This window comes from Hippocampus guttulatus, chromosome 15 (genome assembly GCF_054856545.1).
Source record: "Hippocampus guttulatus isolate MCC_2025c chromosome 15, RoL_Hgut_1.0, whole genome shotgun sequence".
Lineage (NCBI taxonomy): Eukaryota > Metazoa > Chordata > Actinopteri > Syngnathiformes > Syngnathidae > Hippocampus > Hippocampus guttulatus.
In genome coordinates this window covers 10,481,977-10,500,509 of record NC_141275.1, presented here as the reverse complement: position 1 = coordinate 10,500,509, position 18,533 = coordinate 10,481,977, and the positions used below count along the sequence as shown (strand labels likewise).

Sequence of the window (18,533 nt, the reverse complement as noted above, 5' to 3'; positions counted from 1 at the left end):
TTAGGAAGATTTTAATAAACTCCAACCATTAATCAAGCTGTGTTTGTATTTGTTTACATTCAAATTGCAAGTTTTTCTCTTTGAAACTGAAATTTTGCCATAGGAGTTCATTGAGAGGGACACCCGCCCCACCCCAACAAAAAAGATCAAAAAAATTACAGGCATTATTTTGTTTTCATGTTAAAAGGAACATCCATGATGAAATTTTCCATTTAGAATTTGTTTTAGCATCAAAATACAACTTTCAATTTTAAAAGACGTTAAAACCTGATTTAATATACTGTATTCGTAAATTCACCTGGACAATACGTTATTTTTTTTAAAGCGGAGGTTACCTGCGACTATACCTCCAGGCCTGGCGGGGTCGCTGCTACAATCAGGTACAGCAATGCAATCGGCACTGAGCACACGTCTATAGCGTTTGGCACTGTTAAGGTGAGAAACGTGTTTTCCTACTTTTTATTTTTCAGCGTGGCATTATGTCTACTCTTAGAAGTCTCGTACACACGCGGGAGCGGACAATGTCGACGCTCTGACAAGTTAAAGAAACGGTGGCAGATGTCGGCCATGAGCCACTGTTAACGCCAGCTTCCACTGAAGAATGCTCGCTATTGCTCGGCTGATGTCAAATCACTCTTGTCGAACAGAACATTTCCGCACACGCCTCCTCTGAATACTTTAGGTGAGGGTTAAACCACTTGGATCAGGTAAATTATATTCTTCTGTTGTTGTTTTTTTTTCAAATGTTAAGCGAAAGTGAATTGACATACGTCACGTGAAAACGACGTCGGCTTCCTAACCTAGTCGTCTCTTGGATCTCCTTGGTTCTGTAGTTCCTGGTCTGGTACAGTCGCTGAGTAATGACGTCTGAGCACCACAACATTCTCTGTGCATTCATGGAATGTTGTGGCGCACATGCGCTCACCCCCCCCCCCCCACACACACACACACACACGCACACACCACCACAAAACAAAAAAACAAAGGGTTTTGAAAAAGACGTGACTGTGACATGGTGAAAGGATACCTTCTCCTTCCACTCGGTGCTACTTACATTGCACTGAAAGCTGTCCCCAGCCAATGGTAGCACGTAAGTGTTTCAGAAAAACACACCACACAAAAAGACCAGGGCAATATGGCAAAAAAAAGCAGGCGGCTGCTTAGATGTCAAGTGGAGGGCTGCAAAATATTATCATATGGGCTGCAAATGGTCCCCCAGACTACCAGTTTGAGACCAGTATCACAGTATTGTTATTGCTGCCCTGTTGGTTTGTGTTCTTGTGTTGCCTTTCTATTCGCAGGAATACCGTGTTGTTTTTGTTACTATCACTGTACTATATACTGTCCTAATTACGACTGTATTGTTTTACCAGGAATGTAAATGTCTCAGGACAAGTCAGATCAGGAGGATGAGCTGCTTGCCTTAGCAAGTATTTATGAAGAGGAGTTCCATCGAGCGGACTCTGCCCAGGGGGGAGAGATCCAGCTCTGCATGAAGCTTCCCCCCGATTTCAAAGTTGTCGTCAAAGGTATAGTGGGTGCGAGGCGTCAACCTAATGATTGATTGAAATGAGCTTGAGAACTACAGTGGGCAAACTCTAATCATTTTGTAGCACCGTTTTCTGTAGTGCAATATTGGTCTGAGTCCAAACACCTACTTCTTCCATCAATATTTTATGGAAGGTGTGAAATAACATTTACCTATTTAACCGATGCAGATGCATTGGTGTCCGAGCTAAAAATAATAATAATAATAATAATATTGGTCAAGTCCTAACATCTGTCAGTGTCTACTCAATCAGTATTTGTTGAAAGATGACAAAAGACAACAAAAACATTAATTTCTCCTATCATGCAGATGTGCACCCACCACACTTTTGTGCAGTAATGGATTGCCCGTACATGTCAAAACTGGAACTGGATATCACCCAATATTCATCTAACTAATCTACCTTTTCTCTTTTCAGTCGTGCACTTTTTAAATTGAAGATGACAAAATTTGTGTGAACCCACTCCAGTTCTCTCAGTCCTCCCCTTATTTTAAATCTTTTGCAGGGGAGAAGCAAACCGAATACAAAATCAGCTTCTTGCCTCCTTTGGTTCTCAACTTTGAGCTTCCTGAAGACTATCCATCTACAAATTCGCCGATCTTCACTGTCAGCTCAAAATGGATGACCAGAGGACAGGTGTGACACAATACAACCTGAGACTATTTTTGCTCACGACCCGTAATTATTCCTCCTTCTACTGCTCGTTCTGGTCAGATGAGCTCTCTGTGCCGACGCTTGGATGAACTATGGGAGGAGAACCGAGGCTGTGTAGTTCTCTTCACCTGGATTCAGTTCCTCAGCGAGGAGGTGCTGGAGTTCCTGGGCATTCAGTCTCCTCTCTTAGTCGCCAGGCATGAAAGTAAAGCGAGCGGGGAGCGCAGCAGGAAAGCTGACCACGCGGCTGCAGGTAGGAATGAAAGACTTGTGGAGTTCAGTAGCTTCAACAATGTTAAGGACCTGTTACTTAAAGGCTCTTTTTGGGAGAGAATAATTGTTCACTCTCTGCGAGCGCCCAAGAATTACTCAAATTCATTTCGACATCGCAGTGTAGTAGAATGCAATTTTCAAATCGCAGAGGCTGTAATGTTGAAGAAAAAAAAATCCTCCAAGTGTTTAGTAAATTAGCAAGTCCAATTGAGGTAGATAAACTGTCTTTCGTATTAATTCATATTTCATTTGCCTTCAATTTAGTCTGAGTCTAACCCATAAGACCAAAACATTTATCTATAATAAATCTGATATTATTGCAATACAGACACATTCATTGCTTGTCTTTGTAAAAAAAGAATACATGGAAAAATTATGTCATATTGAACTGCAATCACAATATTGAGGAAAACATACTTTCAATTCTAAAACATTCACCTGTAGTGCTTTGCGTTATTAACGGCTGCCATACTTGATTGGTCAATGAGTCAGAAGTTTTTTTTTTTCTTTGCAAGTTGGCTCGGATGTGACACAGATCGGGAGTCCGTGCGATTGCTCGGAGAAGATGAAAAGAGAAGTCAAGAAGAAAAAGTGTGACCAACCGCCCTCGTTGGCGTCTCTCCCTCTGGACCCTCGGGCCATCGTGTCTGTGGACACGCGTGCGGACCTCCTACCTCATCTGTTGGACTTTGACGAGGCGCAACGACAGAGGGTGTTCGACGGCACGCCCTTCTGCTGCGGCATCTGCTTTACGGAGAAACGGGGTGCTGACTGCCTCTGCTTTAAGGAGTGCCAACATGTTTACTGCAAAGGCTGCATGACAGAATACTTCCAGATCCAAATACGGGACGGCAATGTGCAGTGCCTTAATTGCCCCGAGCCCAAGTGCTCCTCAATAGCCGCACCTATGCAGGTACCATTCTGCTATATGTAGTCCCAATGTACTGTCACTTATGAATGTTTCACCCTCCCTGTTTGGACTTTGTAAACTCACCAGGTCAAGCAGTTGGTGAACGAGGAGCTGTTTGCCCGCTATGACCGCCTGCTGCTCCAATCCACTCTGGACCTCATGGCTGACGTTGTGTACTGCCCTCGCCACTCCTGCGGCACGCCGGTCATGGTGGAGCCCGACACCACCATGGGCATCTGCTCCGTCTGCCAGTATGCCTTTTGCACGCTGTGCAAGATGGGGTACCATGGGGTCTCGCACTGTAAGATCCCCGCAGGTATTTTGATTCTGCTCAGTGACGGCAAATAACAAATACTAGCATCGCAATCCTAAAACATTGAACTGTATAGACAATGTCTTATGGTAAAATCTTAGCACGCCTTAATGTTGTACAACTGTAAACAAAAGCTAAGTGTAATAATAAATATAAACTCAACGTAGCCACCTTATGAAGATAGCTGGCAGATGTGGAACAGAGAGGGAAACGGGAAGATGTTTCCAGAGTTTTACCAGTAGATAGTTTTGTAAGAGCTTTATAGGTCATGCGAAATTTTTAAGTGTTGTGTATTCAGTATATACACGTTAGCATCTGCTTGGTGAAACCAGGGTACCGTACATAATGTTTATTGTCTCATCTTACTCATCTTAAATCTCACAAGATTTCCTGACATCACACTTGATCATTGTTTTGAGTTTTGCGTATTTTTTTTCACAAATGTGGGGTTGATTTCCAAATTATTCTACTTTGGAGACTTCACTTAGAGTAATTTCTGTCATTTGTACCCCTATCCCAAATATTTTTTTTTTGTTGTTGTCATTTGCCACAGAGGAGTTGCGCAGCCTTCGAGACGAGTACCTGTCTGCCACGGCCGAGGGCAAAAAGTTTATGGAGCAGCGCTTTGGGAAAAGGGTGATCCAGAAAGCCGTGGAAGAGTCCTTTAGCAGAGATTGGCTCAATGAGAACTGCAAATGCTGCCCCCACTGTGGCACCAACATACAGGTGGGGGCTCCCCCTGTTGATCTCAGGCTGCTACTACATGACACTTACCACTTAATTTTTTTTTTCCCCTATTCAAAAACACTTCCCAGATGTCTCAATGAAGGTTCTCTGACATCCATCCGTCAAAATACACAAAGGATAAAGAATAACAGCACACATAACTTCCAGCTGACACTTTACCATTATGTTCCATGAAACTCGTGACTGTTTTGAACTTGACATAATTTCAATAACGGGTGTGTGTGTGTGTGTGTGTGTGTGTGTGTGTGTGTGTGTGTGTGTGTGCGTATGCGTGTAGAAAGTAGACGGCTGCAACAAAATGACGTGCACCTCGTGCCACCATTACTTCTGCTGGCTGTGTCTGGGCGTGCTCAACAAAGCCAACCCGTACAGTCACTTTAACAACCCACACTCACCCTGCTACAAACAGTGAGTCACTCCTTCCTCCTCACGTCAAGACGCCTCCGTTTTGTCTAAACTAAACGTTTCTAAATTTCTTTTTTTTTTCCCCCCTCTCTGTCTTTCTCCCCCCTCACTGCCGTAGACTCTTCCACGGTGTGGATCTGGATGAAGAAGATGCCTTATGGAGTGATGAAGAAGACTGATGTTCTTTGTAGTGCACCCCGCCTGAATGCACTTTATCGTACACCACAGTCTGTTCATCTTTTGATTCTTGCGGCCAAGTGTTTTGTTTTTTTTCCTTCATGATCGTCACAAATTTGACACTTGATTAGGTACACCGTATAATGACATCCATTAGAATGTTTAGAAAGCACTTATAGCCTTGATTGTGGCAGCAATGCGGCTTTATAAAGCATACAGCCAAATGTACCCCCCAAAAATATGATTACACCAATAAATGTATTACACCAGGGGTGCCCAAACTTTTTTGACCGAAGATCTACTTTTCAATCAACCAACCTCCCGCGATCGACCCGTTACGGCACGCGCGCGCATACACACGCACGTACACACGCATGCCATGATGAGCAATAGCCTGATGCTGAGGCATGCGACGCACTTAGGCAGCCTGTTGACAATCGTAGCTCACACGTACCGTTTTAAAATGCTTCTCTCGGCCCTCCAGATTCCCATTGTTTGCCCGTCCCCTCGGCGAATTGGACAAAACAAACTGAATGAGAATAAGATAACGATAAAAGATATAGCGCAACAAGTCTGATCACAAGCTGCAACTGCAGACTGCTGACCGCGAACAACTTCCGGTGACGCAGTCATGTCACCGTAGGTTAAAGCTTACCTGCTTTATTTTCTTTTCTTTTTAAAATACTTTTTGTGAAAGTGAGACTGATAGAATGATTAGGGTGCAGTGTGCATTAACACAAAAAATATATTACTAACATGCACAGAGACACAAATGTTTTGGGGGGTTTTCTCCCCCTCTCCACCCCTTGGATCGACTTGGGACCAGTCCTTGATCTACTGGTCGATCGTAATCGACGTAATGGGCACCCCTGTATTACACATTATCGGAATATTTGGATTCATTCGCTTTTTATAAGATTTGGTGAGTGGAATGAAATGCTAATGAAATGCGCTGACATAGCCCAGTATGCGCTAATAGACCATAATTGTTCTTTCATGATCTCATTTCACTGCACGGGAGGACCAAAATATCGGGATCTCACGGTAGTGGGCCCAGTGAAGTGGCTGTGTATGTCTACGTCAGTGTCCCTGAAAAATGTACTCGCTCATTGACCGGCCATTGCACATATATTTCAGTTTGATTTAGATGTTGACATAAATACATTAAGAAAATTGAATGCCACAAAAGAAAACGGTAAAAAAACAAACAAAACAAAAATAAGTAATTGGGCAGTCAAAGAGAGTACATTTTTGGAGTGTCCCTCTTTATATGGAAGTAGTGACAGAACGGAATCAGCACATTTTAAATGCAGTCTTTGTATTTTGGAAATGATTATGGTTTCCCCCTAATGTCCTTTCAAAAACCTCACTAATCTCGTGTTTTGATCGGGACTGATTGTGTCATGTGTGGTTTTAAACATTGTTACTACAGAGGAGGGGCGTTTGTGGCACGAGTTGCCAAAAGTTTCAAGTTGAAATTTGTTGTTTTTTTGGTTTTGTTGTCATCGCAAGGACCCTCATTCAACTTCAAAATAAATGTCCTCCGTTTGGCACTGAAATCATGCATCCAATATTTGTCACATTTGTATTCAGGGTTTGAAAAAGCTTGAGTCTTCAGCCAGTCTTGAAGTGTTTTGCTTTTACTTTCTTTTTTTGATGGGGGAAGGTGGATGACCACAGGGGGTACAAAAAACATAGGTAGAAAATTATTAGATTATTGAATCTAACAATACCTTTCGAGCTCCCTGATGACCTCTATCGACCCTTTTTCTCCTTATTTTCAAATGAGTGAGTAGTTTTATTTCAGTCTATTCAGTTTTATGGCCGCGTACTTGTACCATGAGGGGCACTTGAAATGTCTTTCATATTATGTGAAAGAATCAGTGACTTCAATGTTCACTCTTCAAATGATTCATCATGCCTTAAGCCTTAAGATTCTTTTTTGTAGGATAATATTTGGTGTGAATTATTGAGAACCACTGAACTGCAGTATGTAGGGGAAATGAGAGAAGCCACAATGTCAACCTCGGCTATAATTTAAAAATATATATCAAATTGTTCAAAGGGATGTTGTCAGACTTTGGCAGGGATTTTTTTTTAGCCATATTTGTTGAACATTAATGTCTTCTACCGTACCAGAAATTGATGCACCATAGAGTGTTTGTCAATACATACGTGTTGTATTTTACAACATTGAGTCCCACTGCACTAACATTCTAGAGCCGTGTGTGTCGACCCCACAAGGCGTCTTGTTACCTGCAGTGTGACCCATTTTGAGGCTTGTAATCCGGGTGGTGGTGCTGTCCTACCCGTGTGGGAGCAACAATGAAATACTAAAGAAACAAAAGAGCACACGTTTGAGCCTGAGACTGAAAAGAGACGACAACATTGTGTCACCCATTTGGCCAGAGTTGCTGACAGGGGATAACCCTTTAAAATGGCCCCCCTCTCTCCTGCCGTATCCCCCTCCCATCCACACACACACAAACTGACTGCTACTATGCCCCTAAAGACATATCTTCTCTCACAAATGCAGGAAACCATCAACAACAGCAGAACCTGAATATCGCGGAGGAACATCGGCAAACAAGTGTGATCGCCTCTCTGAAGCGGGATAGCGCTCCCAACTGGGGGGGAAAAAGGTCAGTGTTGGATCATGGCACACGGCCTTGGAGCTCAAAGGTTCATGAGCAAATTGACAAAGTTTAGTGGCATGGATGTGGAAGATGCGGTCGATACATTGTATTCCAGTCCGCTGAAACTCAATTAATTGATCAATCTAAGAATGCTGAACTTAGTTCTTTTAGATCTAAATCCAAGCGCAACAGACTTTACACAGGCTTCAACCACATTTTAAACTTTTCCCACAATTTTAGGAGTGCTCAAAATTGCAACCTTATGAGGCCTCAAAATGTGATTTGTACCTGTAGTTTTAGTATGCCTTTTTTTTCCGGGGGTGGGGGGGGGCGTTTCCTTTACAAATGTTACAAAAGTATTGTAATTATGATAAAAAAATGTTGTTGGTGGTCTATATGGAAATACAAAAATATAAGGATGTTATATTGTATTTAAATGACAATATTTTGCCAATGTTCCCCAAAGATTTTCTTGTAAGAGTCCGATAGGAATAAAAATATTTAGTTTTACTCGTCTTCAGGTAAATGTGTTTATATTATATAAATATTATATTATATAAATTATATTCCGATATAAATATCGGAATATAATATGTATCATCGTGAATTACAATTGAATATAAATTCCCGTTGAAGTTGTTCCATAATAAAGTCACAGCGATATTTATATCATATTTAATTATATTAAAATCTTAACAATGCTAACACCTAAATAGCTAGGGTTTTTTTCTAAGTTCATGAACATCTTTTTATACAGGTAAACAGCTCCTTATTCCCCAAAAAATTCCTTATTCCCCAGTATCTGAGAAGTTACCTGCGCAGTCCTATCATGATCGAGAGTGAGAGAGAGCTGTCTGCCATGGTGCAGGAACTGTGGGACAACGATGTCAACAGACTACGACCTGGAAAGGACTACAGGATATCTTTGCAGGTGCCACATACACGTACACACTGGCACTCTCTTAAACCGTTGACTAATAAACACAGATGACTTACATCATATTAATGTAAAAGAGTTTCACGTTAAACTTTGTACTACAGATTATGCAAAGAAGTACAATAAGTCATCAAATGTAAAAGTGTTACCATACTTTGTTGTACTCTTGTCCTGTTTCAGGGCAAAGCAGGTGACAACATGGCCGACAATGACAGCGACGGGGCGGGATATCCTCTGTTCAAATTTGTCGACGAGAAAATTTTCCAGAAGGAGACTTTTTTAGGTGAGTCATCTTGTGGCATCTTGATGCCAAGGAACTTGTGAATTGAGGAGCTTCATTTAGACAAACGTAATGCTTTACCGACATCTTGTGGCATTGTGGTGCCAGTGAACTATATTGGAGTAATTTCAGGAATTTCATTTTGACAAAAGTAGTGCTTTCTTGGAAACAATTGCAAATCTTTTTAAGAGGGCATTGATTAGTAGCAGTTTTGCTATTCATGCAAGGTGCATTTAATGTATACTTTATTCTGCCATTAGTAGTGACGTGTTTATTAGGGGGTGTGAGGCATTGAGTTGAACATTTCTTGTGTGCTCCCTCTTACCTAAAGTCAGCTCCAGCAGGCTCCTCTGACCTGAACGAGGACAATTTGTAGAGGAAACGACTGGATGACCACAAATGTGACATCCTATCTTGTACTACAAAGTGCTCCAGTGATGACTCCCTGGACCTCAGTTACATCGCCTCACAGCAAAGCTTTTTTCATCCACTAGCATAATCTCCTTATGACGAACAGGGCATGTTGCATAAGCGCAGAGTACACAGGGTTCACTATGCCCAGCCAGCGAGTGTAAGCAACATAGCCCCGCCCACTTCTTGGATCACATGACCAGAAATTGCTAAGACTTCGGCTTTGTTTAAGTGGTTTATAGGGTGGTCATTTGGAAAAACAACAACCTTGTCTCTGCAGGTAGTTATTACTATGGAGAGATCACTGTCCCACTTATGTTAACTAGCATGTCCACATGGTAGAGGCATTTACATTAAATGCCTTTGTGTGCCCCCCTTATAAAGGTATCCCTCATGGTTCTGTCCTTAGCCCAATCTCGTTCTTGTACATGCTTCCATTGGGATATTACTTATAACGAGTCCTCCATCCGTTCTGTTTAGTTCTTGTCCTCATTACTTGCTAGCTGAACTGAAGTCTGGCAGAAGGTCTGGTGTGAGTTAATGCATAGAGTTGCAACATAATTTTACCAAAAATGTTGATCTTGCGTGATATGATGACGTCTCTTGTGACGTAGTCTATGACAACAGTTTTTGGAATTAAGTGGCGCATGCCCAAGAAAAAGCAAACCATGGATGGATGAATGTTCAAAAACCTTAGAGACTAGAAAGAATACTGTTGAGCGGTATAGACCTAGAATGAACTATTATCTCTCAAGTGTTCCCATAAGGTTCAAGGTATGCATAATCTGTGTGTCTCTTTGCATATTAATTTGTTTTGGGCGTGTTTGCATTTACAGCCTTTATTTCCTTGTTGGATAACTATGTGAGCGACACTGGGGAGCCAGAAATCGTTACCCCTGAGGAGGTAGCGGAGAACCACAAGTTCCTGGACTCTATAGTTAAGACTCCCACTATGAAGGTACAATGTGGACAACATGCATTGTGGTGCTGCATACATGGTTTTGTTTTTTATTGACGTTTTTGCCTCCACATGATGATAGATTTTTTTTTGCCCCTATTTATTGTAATCTTATTCTACAGCAGGTTTATTTTGGCTGTTTTCAGATAGCTCATAAATACCTGGTGGAGAAGAAGCTCTCCCCGCAAGATGAGACGCAGTTCAAGGAGCAGCTCTACAGAATCTGGTTTGAACTCTACGCAAGGAAAGGCTCCAGCAGGTGGGTGCAACCTGGCATCGAGGCAAAATGTAATGCGGGAATCTTGCACCACCCCGCCAAACTGTGTGACTGAGTGCTTGTGGGCAGGCTGCACTGTGAGTGGGAACCAGTAGGATCTGTGAAAAGAGATTTGAAAATCCATCCATCCATTTTCTAGAGCACAAGTCTGTAACATTGTTTAATAATATTCATAAAATTGTGTTTGAAGGCCTATCATTGGTTTCTGATCCCTTGTCTCATTCCCTCCAGGCCAGATTCATCAGGTTTCGAACACGTGTTTGTTGGAGAAACCAGAGGAGGGCGGACGGTCATAGGCTTCCACAATTGGATCCAGCTGTACCTACAGGAGAAGCTAGGACACATTGATTACAAAGGCTACAGCGTCACCACTAACTCACCACATGTACATGGGTTTCTTGAACAACTAAATGCTCGGTGTGCTGGATTAAAGAATGAAGCAGTCTGCAGTTTCCCTACCCCATGGTCTAGTCACTAGACTATTTCATGTCACACTAGACGCTAGTGTGACATAAAATAGTTGTTGGACACTAACAATTGCTTTTAACGTAACAGGATGGAAGAAGTGAATGTTTAATGACGGTCTTGTAGTTTCGATACTACCCTAGGTATTATTTTGAGGGGTCCTGTGCAAAGTTATAGTGATCAAAAACTAACAAAATAACTCCAAATAGAAAAAAAAAAAGAATCCCTGTTCATGAAATAAAATAATGCCTTTAATGGCACGAAAAAAACTCCAGAAACTAAATCTAACATTTATAAAACTGAACTATAATTATAGTGACGTCATCCTTCATTTTTGTCAAATAATATACATGAGCTTTCGGGGTTCAAAATAAATGTATTTATTACATGTTTGACATGTAGATGTCTGTGTTCCCTCCAGCCAGACGAGAACAAGCATATCTTGGCATTGCAGTTCAGTTGGAAGAATGGCATCAAACCCAAAGGCAGCATCTTCATCGGCGTCAGTCCAGAGTTTGAATTTGCCCTCTACACCCTGTGTTTCCTCAGCTCGCCCAATGAACGGGTGAAAGTCCAGTTTAGTTTCTACGACGTAGAGATTGTGTGCCACCACTACAACCAGAAGCATATCGGCACGACTTACCCCGTGCTTCTTAAGTACCAAAAAAACACTTAATTTAATAAACAGCTTCATCTTACATCCCAAAATGTACAAGTACTCTTGTTGTCTTTTTCATTTTACTTTGAAGATACAATAAAACCATACAACCAATAAAACCATTGTTTTTATTGTTTATCTTGCCTCTGCACATTCAATATGATTATTTTCACTTTTTTTCTCCATTTGTTTTATCGCCCACCTACTCCTTTTGCTGAAAGCATCTTGACACTTAATTTCTTTTCACTACACATTTTTATTTGTCTTATTTTAACTTATTTGTAGTTTAAAAATCGAATGGTATTACCCACCTTTGTTGAATGCACACACTCAACACATTTTTAGTTTAATTGATTTTCAGTCTCATGAGGGTAAGCCGTACAGAAAAGTGATTGGTACTTTATTTTTCGCATCAAAATTCCAATTGTCACTGACGTCGTCTTTGCAAATTTAAAAATACATTTTATTGTATTTGACCCAAATATTTTTTTAAATATCTGTAATGTCTTAATTCCAATTTTGTCACCGACTCGTATGCATTTTCCGAAATAGGGTGGAGGGGCGTGGGAGGTTTGTTGCGACTAGTGACGTAAATTGCTTGGCACGGAGAAAAATGTTAGCTCGAGTAGATAAACCAAAGGTTGTCCGGGATTTTATTCAAGTAAAAACCATGAGGCGTGCTTGTGTATCGCAACAACAAAACATACCTCGGCATTAAAAGCACACAATACGCATATTGTGGAAATAATCACAAGCTACTACAATTTTAGAAGCCGAGTTTTTGTCACAAATTTTAATTGATGCTGCTTTTAACCATTAACCTTTATTTTACCAAACTCTCCTCATCCGGAAGTGGTTTCATAAATTCAGTAACTTGACCATCTTTGCAGCGCACATACTGAAAGCAGCCTATTTTCTTCCTCCGGCGAATTGACAGTTTGTTATATAATTGTCTTGAGGAATTGGATCTGGGTGGCGTGTCGATTTTATTCTGGGATTTTTGTTCGCCGTTCAAATCGGAATGGCTGAGCCGAGCGCCAGATATCAGCAGGTAATGCGTATCGCTCCCCCTTCACGCCTAATACGGCTAGCCTACACGCTAAATGTCTCTTAGCATCGAACGCACACAAGGCACTTCAGTTCAATTCGTTCGATGCGAACGACAATACCTCATGATAACCCTTTGTTGCACGAAATGCTTGTTAATTGAATGCTAAATCTTTTAAGCGCGCCCACGTAACGACTTCGCTTATTGATGTTGTGGCGTAAGGCTAACCGGGAAGTGAATTTTTTCCATCGACTCATCCGCCCCTTTTCCGTGTGCGATTAATCATGCCTGTCTGTGTGTTTGTCCAGCTGCCCAACGTGGACGAGGCTGAAGGTAACCAGCAGGTAGCTGCAGACGCGCCGCCTCCTTATAGCAGCGTCACAGAGGACAACGCTGGTAAGAAACAGAGATTTGAGCCTGTGAATAATGCACGACAGTGCAGCTCGATTTGGTCTCTTGACTTTAACAGCAGTTGCCACAGATCACCTGGTGTGCCACTGAATGCCATTCTGTTCCAATAATTGGTTTGCGATTTCTTATTTACTTTCTACAAATAATGTGTTTTTGATGATCGATCTATGCCAGTGACGTGTAATGACAGGCAGATCAATTATGCTCGTCCAAAAGATGCCAGAAGGTAGAATTAATCAGTCTATCTGTTGCGCTAAGTTGCAAGAGAATACTAGCGATGAAGTGCATTTGTTTGAAATTCGATATGAGGCCATTATTTGGAGTATAGATGCCGTTTCTTGAGTGGTATAGGGACCAAGTTGCCATGAATAGCGGAAAGAAATGCATGTGATTGTTTACAGTACCCCCACCCCCATGTTTCATCACTCAAAAAAAGCGTGTCTATCGGCATGCTATTTAGTAGTAGTATTTATACGTGTGTGTATGTAAGCATGTATACCAACTCTTCTATTTGTTAATTTAAACCTTCTCTGTCATTATTTCTCTCTTTTGTGATACTATTTGTCATATATTTAACATGACAAACACTTAAATCAATTACAAGCTGCTTGTCACGAATGGTCGGTGGCATTTCAAAACATCAGACATGTTTTATTGAGGAGAGTACACATTATTGTGGCAGTGGCGAGCACATCCAAAAGACAACCAGTGCTGCCATCTGCTGGGAATAGTTAATGTTTCCCATCTTAACGATCAAACCAGAGCTGTAGAGGACATTAAATAACAAAAACATAGATGGTGGCAGTTGCCATCACTGGCACTCCTCGTCAGGAAATGATGTCAGCGGCGCACAAAGCTAATAATTTTAATTGTAAACACCCCATCACACTCATGGGTAAGCATTCGTAGTACAAATGCATTTTGATCATGTTAAATGATAAACATACAATTTTATTGCAATTCATGGGAAGAACATTTTTTGTCTGAATATTTTGTGCGGGGTGGGGGTGGAGGTTGGCATTAAAAATGACGGAAAATTGTGATTAGTGTAATTTTTCTTATTGAATATGTCAACCTAAATACTGTTCTGTTGTTTATGTTTCAGCCTATTTTGACTACAAGGAGGAGGGGAGTTTCCCCAAGCCGCCGTCCTACAATGTGGCGACCACACTACCTTCCTATGATGAGGCGGAGAGGACCAAAGCGGAGACCACTGTTCCCTTGGTACCCGCAAGAGTGAGTTTGACACTGATTATCCTTTCATTGTGCTGCTTCCGACCGCTACCTGTATTCAGTACAGGAAATGTAAAGCACCTTTTTGTTAAAATGGGACTCCCAACACATCCAAAGTGAAGGAGGTTGGGGGGAGGGGGCGTCCATGCCAGTACGTACCAGTTACGGTGTTGAATGTGGGTCTGAGTGGGTGGTTGCTGTGTTTGACTGCCCGGTGTTGTGTTTCCCTGCCGCCTGGCATTCGGCCACAGCCTCAGCACAGAGAGCGTCTGGAGACGTTTGACGATGTCATACGCAGTTCACTGGAGGTAACGTGTGTGTGCATGTATGTGCCTGTTATCTTTATGTAGGAGTGTGCGTGTAAGAGACTATTTCTTTTTGACTGTGTGTTTGCGCATTGTCAAGACCGTGAGAGAGCAACAGTGTGTGTTCCCTGTTTGGGTGTGTACCATGAGTGCCCCTGTGCACCTCTCGATGTCTTCTTGTAGTTCCCAGTGCTGGATGGACAGACTTTTAAACATTGTGTTGACTGTTCAACATGCTCTCTGTGCTTTTTTTTTTGTGCCTTGTGCCTTGTGCCTGTGTGTATGTGTTGTTGTCGTGCCATGGTACCTTGACTTATTTTTCATGCAGCTGCTGTAGGCCACAACTCATACGCACATGCTCACACACAGCCTAACCATCCAGTCAGGTCAGGCCTATTAGAGACTCGTCAAACAAATACAAGATGTACAATAGTTGAATTAAAAACGGTTGTTTTCTTAATATTTTGTCATTATGTTATATTCACTCGTTTACAATACGGTGTTTTGTTTTTGTTTTTTTAACCCAAAATATTTTTGGTGGAGGCTGGAACGGATTGACACGACATGAAATAAACTCGGAAGTCAAGCTGCCACTGTGCTTGTATTAGTTCAATTTGTTCTGAATATTCAAGATGTTTATTTGGTCAATATTGAAAAGGTGACAATGTTGTTGAACATGTGTATATTGTTTTCAAATTGTTTCTCTCTCGTCATGCAGGATGAAGACTTTGTAACCAGAGATGATTTTGAAGATGCTGATCAGCTGAGGATAGGAAACGATGGCATCTTCATGCTGACCTTCTTCAGTAAGGAAAAGAACGTATATTATACAAGTATTAACTTGGCCACAACTTTATTCTCTGTATTTTTTTAAACCCTCTGACTTCTGTCCTAACTTTATTTTCCATCTTATTTTCTGACTTCCATCCATCTATTATCCGAGCCGCTTATCTTCATACAACTTTCCGGTCTTAAAATGACCACCTTTTTTCCTCACTTTGTTCTCGCAGTATTTTTTTCCCCCCTCATTACAGCTCTGTAACAACTTTATTCCCTTAATATTGAATCACTTTTCCTCCCTTCCCTTTTTGCTGTTTCAGTGGCGTTCCTGTTCAACTGGATCGGTTTCTTCCTGTCCTTCTGTTTGACCACCTCAGCGGCCGGCCGCTACGGGGCCATCTCCGGCTTTGGCCTCTCCCTCATCAAATGGGTCCTCATCGTCAGGGTAACGGACACTTAACAAACTCCCTGTGTCCATTAATTAGTAAAAGTATATATTTTTTCTCTTCTTCTAACTCCCATCTTTGTGGTCGCAGTTCTCGACATACTTTCCTGGTTATTTTGATGGACAATACTGGCTGTGGTGGGTGTTCCTGGTGTTGGGTGAGTAGCCTTTTACGACTGTTGTCCTTATTTTACGCCTGCAAATTGTAACTGTGTAGAGGTAGCTAAAGTACTCATACTCAATACAGTACAAACTATTCACCATGTTTACTTCCCAACGTTGTCCAATACAAAAGGAGTGTGTGTGGGGAAAAATACAAAAATAGGAATCAGTTTAGATGCTAACACTTGTCTGTGCTCCCTCCAGGCTTCTTGCTCTTTCTCCGAGGCTTCATCAACTACACCCGAATCCGCAAGATGGCCGACACTTTCTCCACGCTGCCCCGTACCCGAGTTCTCTTCATCTACTGAGCTCAGTGACATCCTATTTCGATTGAAAAAACCCCCCACAAACACACAACAAAACAAAAACCATCTACTTAACATTTACTGTCATTCCTCTGCGTGATCGGAAAAGGACAATCCACAACCTCTTTGTCCTCTTTTGGTGTAATCTAGCAAATTCTATTAAAAATAAATGACCTTCACTCGTTTAGTGTTGTAAAAGTGCGGATTGCGATTCTGAAGTGTCTGCCTTATTTACTGGTGTGGCCCACTGGTGGCTGACACGCACTTCTTAGCCACCAGGGGACCATCTTGTCTGTATAATTTCAGGCCAGCTCATTTGTACATAGAAGAGGGATGCTGGAGAGCAGAAATCATCTATTTAACTTTTAACTTTATTTTTTGGGCCAAGTCGATATGTTGGATTGTGCAGGTTGTATATGGAGAAAATAATAATGAGTTGGTTCTTTTGAACAAATGGGCCAAACGCGCTGGTGTTCATGTCTGTCGTGTTATCAGTGATGAGGGAAATTTGCTGAATGTTCATGAAAACAAGCAAAACAATGTCTTTAAGTATCCATTAAATGTAGAAATGTGCTTTATGATCACTTGTATTCGTGTGGAGGTTCAACAATGTTTTTAAACCATCAGAGTGTCCCTGTTTTGGAAAATTAAAGTCATAAACACATTCTTGTACGTTCTTGTTGTACAACCCAAAATCTTGCAGAAACATGTTTCTCTCAAATATTTAAAAAAGAAATCTACGTGAGCACTTAATTTTTGCCTCTCCATCCACCTCGCTGGTGCGATATTCAAGATAGAATCAGTATAGTCAGTGCACATTTTATAGTGACCTTTTATGTGGGCAGCCCAAGGAACAACACCGCAATCATCATTTTGTCTTACGTTTTGAGCAAAGTTTCTTGATCTACATGAAGCCTGCCTAGCCACAAGTGATAAAAGCAAATGCCTTACACATATGTGCATCCGTTTTCGAGAGTGCTTCTACTCCTTCGGGTTAGGGATGCAACCTATGCCAGTTTAGCAAGCGAAAAAACAGGGTACACCCTGGAATGGACGCCAGCTAATCGCGGGGCGCATATTGCCGAATATTTTTGTCAAATTTAAAAATGGACACCATTCATAATTTATTGTAGCGTGAGGCTTCTCCAAAATGAGAAGACGATGTGGGATGCATCCAAATCGTATGTCCCCCTTGTGTGTGTGTATATATCATTGACTTGTGTGTGAGTCATCGTACCCCACCTCCCTCACCCTTCATTCGTGTGTATGTTTAAATCCAGCGCGCACGTGTGTGTGTGTGTGTAAAGCAGTGGTGAGTCATCCACCATGTTAGCAGGTGCGCCATGCACCTTCCCTTGTGCTCCCATTTTTTTTTTTCGTACCCACCTCCTCCTCCTCCTTCTGACTCACGACTGACTCCCCCGCCATCATCAATGACATCACCAACACCCCCCACCCCACCCCAGCTCATGCCCCTCCTCCACTTTGTTGTGGTGATTCATACTGGACGTTGAGCTTCTTCTCTCCTCTCTTTCTGAGGGTGAACTTGAATGTCACACCGTTCATTCATAAAAACACCTTGCCATTCGTGTTGCTTTACAGGCTCATTGGGTGCGTAAACGACGCCTCGTGGTTTGCTGTACTATGTCATGAATAAGAATGATGCAATTGTCATGATACACTAATTGGTCAAAAAACTTTAAGTACACCTGCATAGATGTCAATAAAATGCAGCGCAATTGTGCACCTCCACAAATCTTTAAAAAAAAAACTTCTTTCTATATCCAATGGATTTGAAAAGTCTACCCTGTTCAAATGGTGGCAATTAGAATGTGATCGGCTAATTCTGCACACAAAATTTCTCAGTTATATGACGGTGTGTATTCTTGTGCAAACACATTACTTCAGTTATTTGCTTCCTGTTTGGAGATGACTTTTAAGTTGTACAGTTGTAGAGGTTTCAGCTGAAATTAACAGTGGAAAAAGTGATAAAATGATTTATCTTGGTCTCATTTATTATATCAAAAACCATGCATTTTGCGGGGTGTGTAGAGATTTTATATCCACCGTTGGCTGTTTGACACACTGAAAGATATTAAAGATATTTGAAGTGACAATACATATTAGATACAAGCAGAAGGTTATGACTCATACACTGAGAGGACTAAGTTGGCCCTTTGCTGTGCATATCTG

General features: G+C 41.6%; 3 protein-coding genes across 6 annotated transcripts; all 3 read left to right on the top strand.

The window, feature by feature from the left end:
- Positions 1–368: 368 nt before the first annotated feature.
- On the top strand, positions 369–6,591 carry rnf14 (ring finger protein 14). 2 transcript variants are annotated; one of them, XM_086130574.1, is made up of 9 exons: positions 369–435; positions 1,374–1,529; positions 2,056–2,186; positions 2,265–2,457; positions 2,993–3,390; positions 3,475–3,703; positions 4,254–4,426; positions 4,725–4,855; positions 4,971–6,591. In XM_086130574.1, the coding sequence occupies exons 2-9, from the start codon at positions 1,382–1,384 to the stop codon at positions 5,029–5,031; spliced, it is 1,464 nt and encodes a 487-aa protein (XP_085986700.1). In that variant the 5' UTR covers positions 369–435; positions 1,374–1,381; the 3' UTR covers positions 5,032–6,591. The 2 variants fall into 2 exon arrangements, with proteins under 2 accessions (XP_085986700.1, XP_085986701.1); XM_086130575.1 differs by having other exon boundaries at positions 397–707.
- Positions 6,592–6,703: 112 nt separating this feature from the next.
- endou2 (endonuclease, polyU-specific 2) lies at positions 6,704–11,748 on the top strand. 2 transcript variants are annotated; one of them, XM_086130576.1, is made up of 7 exons: positions 6,704–7,671; positions 8,465–8,596; positions 8,783–8,885; positions 10,130–10,251; positions 10,398–10,510; positions 10,760–10,913; positions 11,415–11,748. In XM_086130576.1, exons 2-7 carry the CDS (start codon positions 8,495–8,497, stop codon positions 11,667–11,669), a joined length of 849 nt encoding a protein of 282 aa, XP_085986702.1. In that variant the 5' UTR covers positions 6,704–7,671; positions 8,465–8,494; the 3' UTR covers positions 11,670–11,748. The 2 variants fall into 2 exon arrangements, with proteins under 2 accessions (XP_085986702.1, XP_085986703.1); XM_086130577.1 differs by having other exon boundaries at positions 8,423–8,596.
- A 761-nt stretch (positions 11,749–12,509) lies between these two features.
- Positions 12,510–17,004, top strand: ndfip1l (Nedd4 family interacting protein 1, like). Of its 2 annotated transcripts, XM_086131725.1 has the most exons (8): positions 12,510–12,702; positions 13,008–13,095; positions 14,216–14,346; positions 14,595–14,651; positions 15,367–15,454; positions 15,749–15,873; positions 15,965–16,031; positions 16,240–17,004. In XM_086131725.1, the coding sequence occupies exons 1-8, from the start codon at positions 12,673–12,675 to the stop codon at positions 16,341–16,343; spliced, it is 690 nt and encodes a 229-aa protein (XP_085987851.1). In that variant the 5' UTR covers positions 12,510–12,672; the 3' UTR covers positions 16,344–17,004. The 2 variants fall into 2 exon arrangements, with proteins under 2 accessions (XP_085987851.1, XP_085987852.1); XM_086131726.1 differs by lacking the exon at positions 14,595–14,651 and having other exon boundaries at positions 12,511–12,702.
- Positions 17,005–18,533: the final 1,529 nt, after the last annotated feature.

Excerpts from the sequence above, each read along its gene's own strand:
- rnf14 (XM_086130574.1), top strand. The coding sequence starts at position 1,382 with ATGTCTCAGGACAAGTCAGATCAGGAGGATGAGCTGCTTGCCTTAGCA. Across the intron at positions 4,427-4,724 it reads ACTGTGGCACCAACATACAG|AAAGTAGACGGCTGCAACAA; the intron begins GTGGGGGCTCCC and ends GTATGCGTGTAG. Across the intron at positions 4,856-4,970 it reads CACTCACCCTGCTACAAACA|ACTCTTCCACGGTGTGGATC; the intron begins GTGAGTCACTCC and ends TCACTGCCGTAG.
- endou2 (XM_086130576.1), top strand. The coding sequence starts at position 8,495 with ATGATCGAGAGTGAGAGAGAGCTGTCTGCCATGGTGCAGGAACTGTGG. Across the intron at positions 8,597-8,782 it reads ACTACAGGATATCTTTGCAG|GGCAAAGCAGGTGACAACAT; the intron begins GTGCCACATACA and ends GTCCTGTTTCAG. Across the intron at positions 8,886-10,129 it reads CCAGAAGGAGACTTTTTTAG|CCTTTATTTCCTTGTTGGAT; the intron begins GTGAGTCATCTT and ends TTGCATTTACAG.
- ndfip1l (XM_086131725.1), top strand. The coding sequence starts at position 12,673 with ATGGCTGAGCCGAGCGCCAGATATCAGCAG. Across the intron at positions 13,096-14,215 it reads CGTCACAGAGGACAACGCTG|CCTATTTTGACTACAAGGAG; the intron begins GTAAGAAACAGA and ends TTTATGTTTCAG. Across the intron at positions 14,652-15,366 it reads TCATACGCAGTTCACTGGAG|GATGAAGACTTTGTAACCAG; the intron begins GTAACGTGTGTG and ends CTCGTCATGCAG.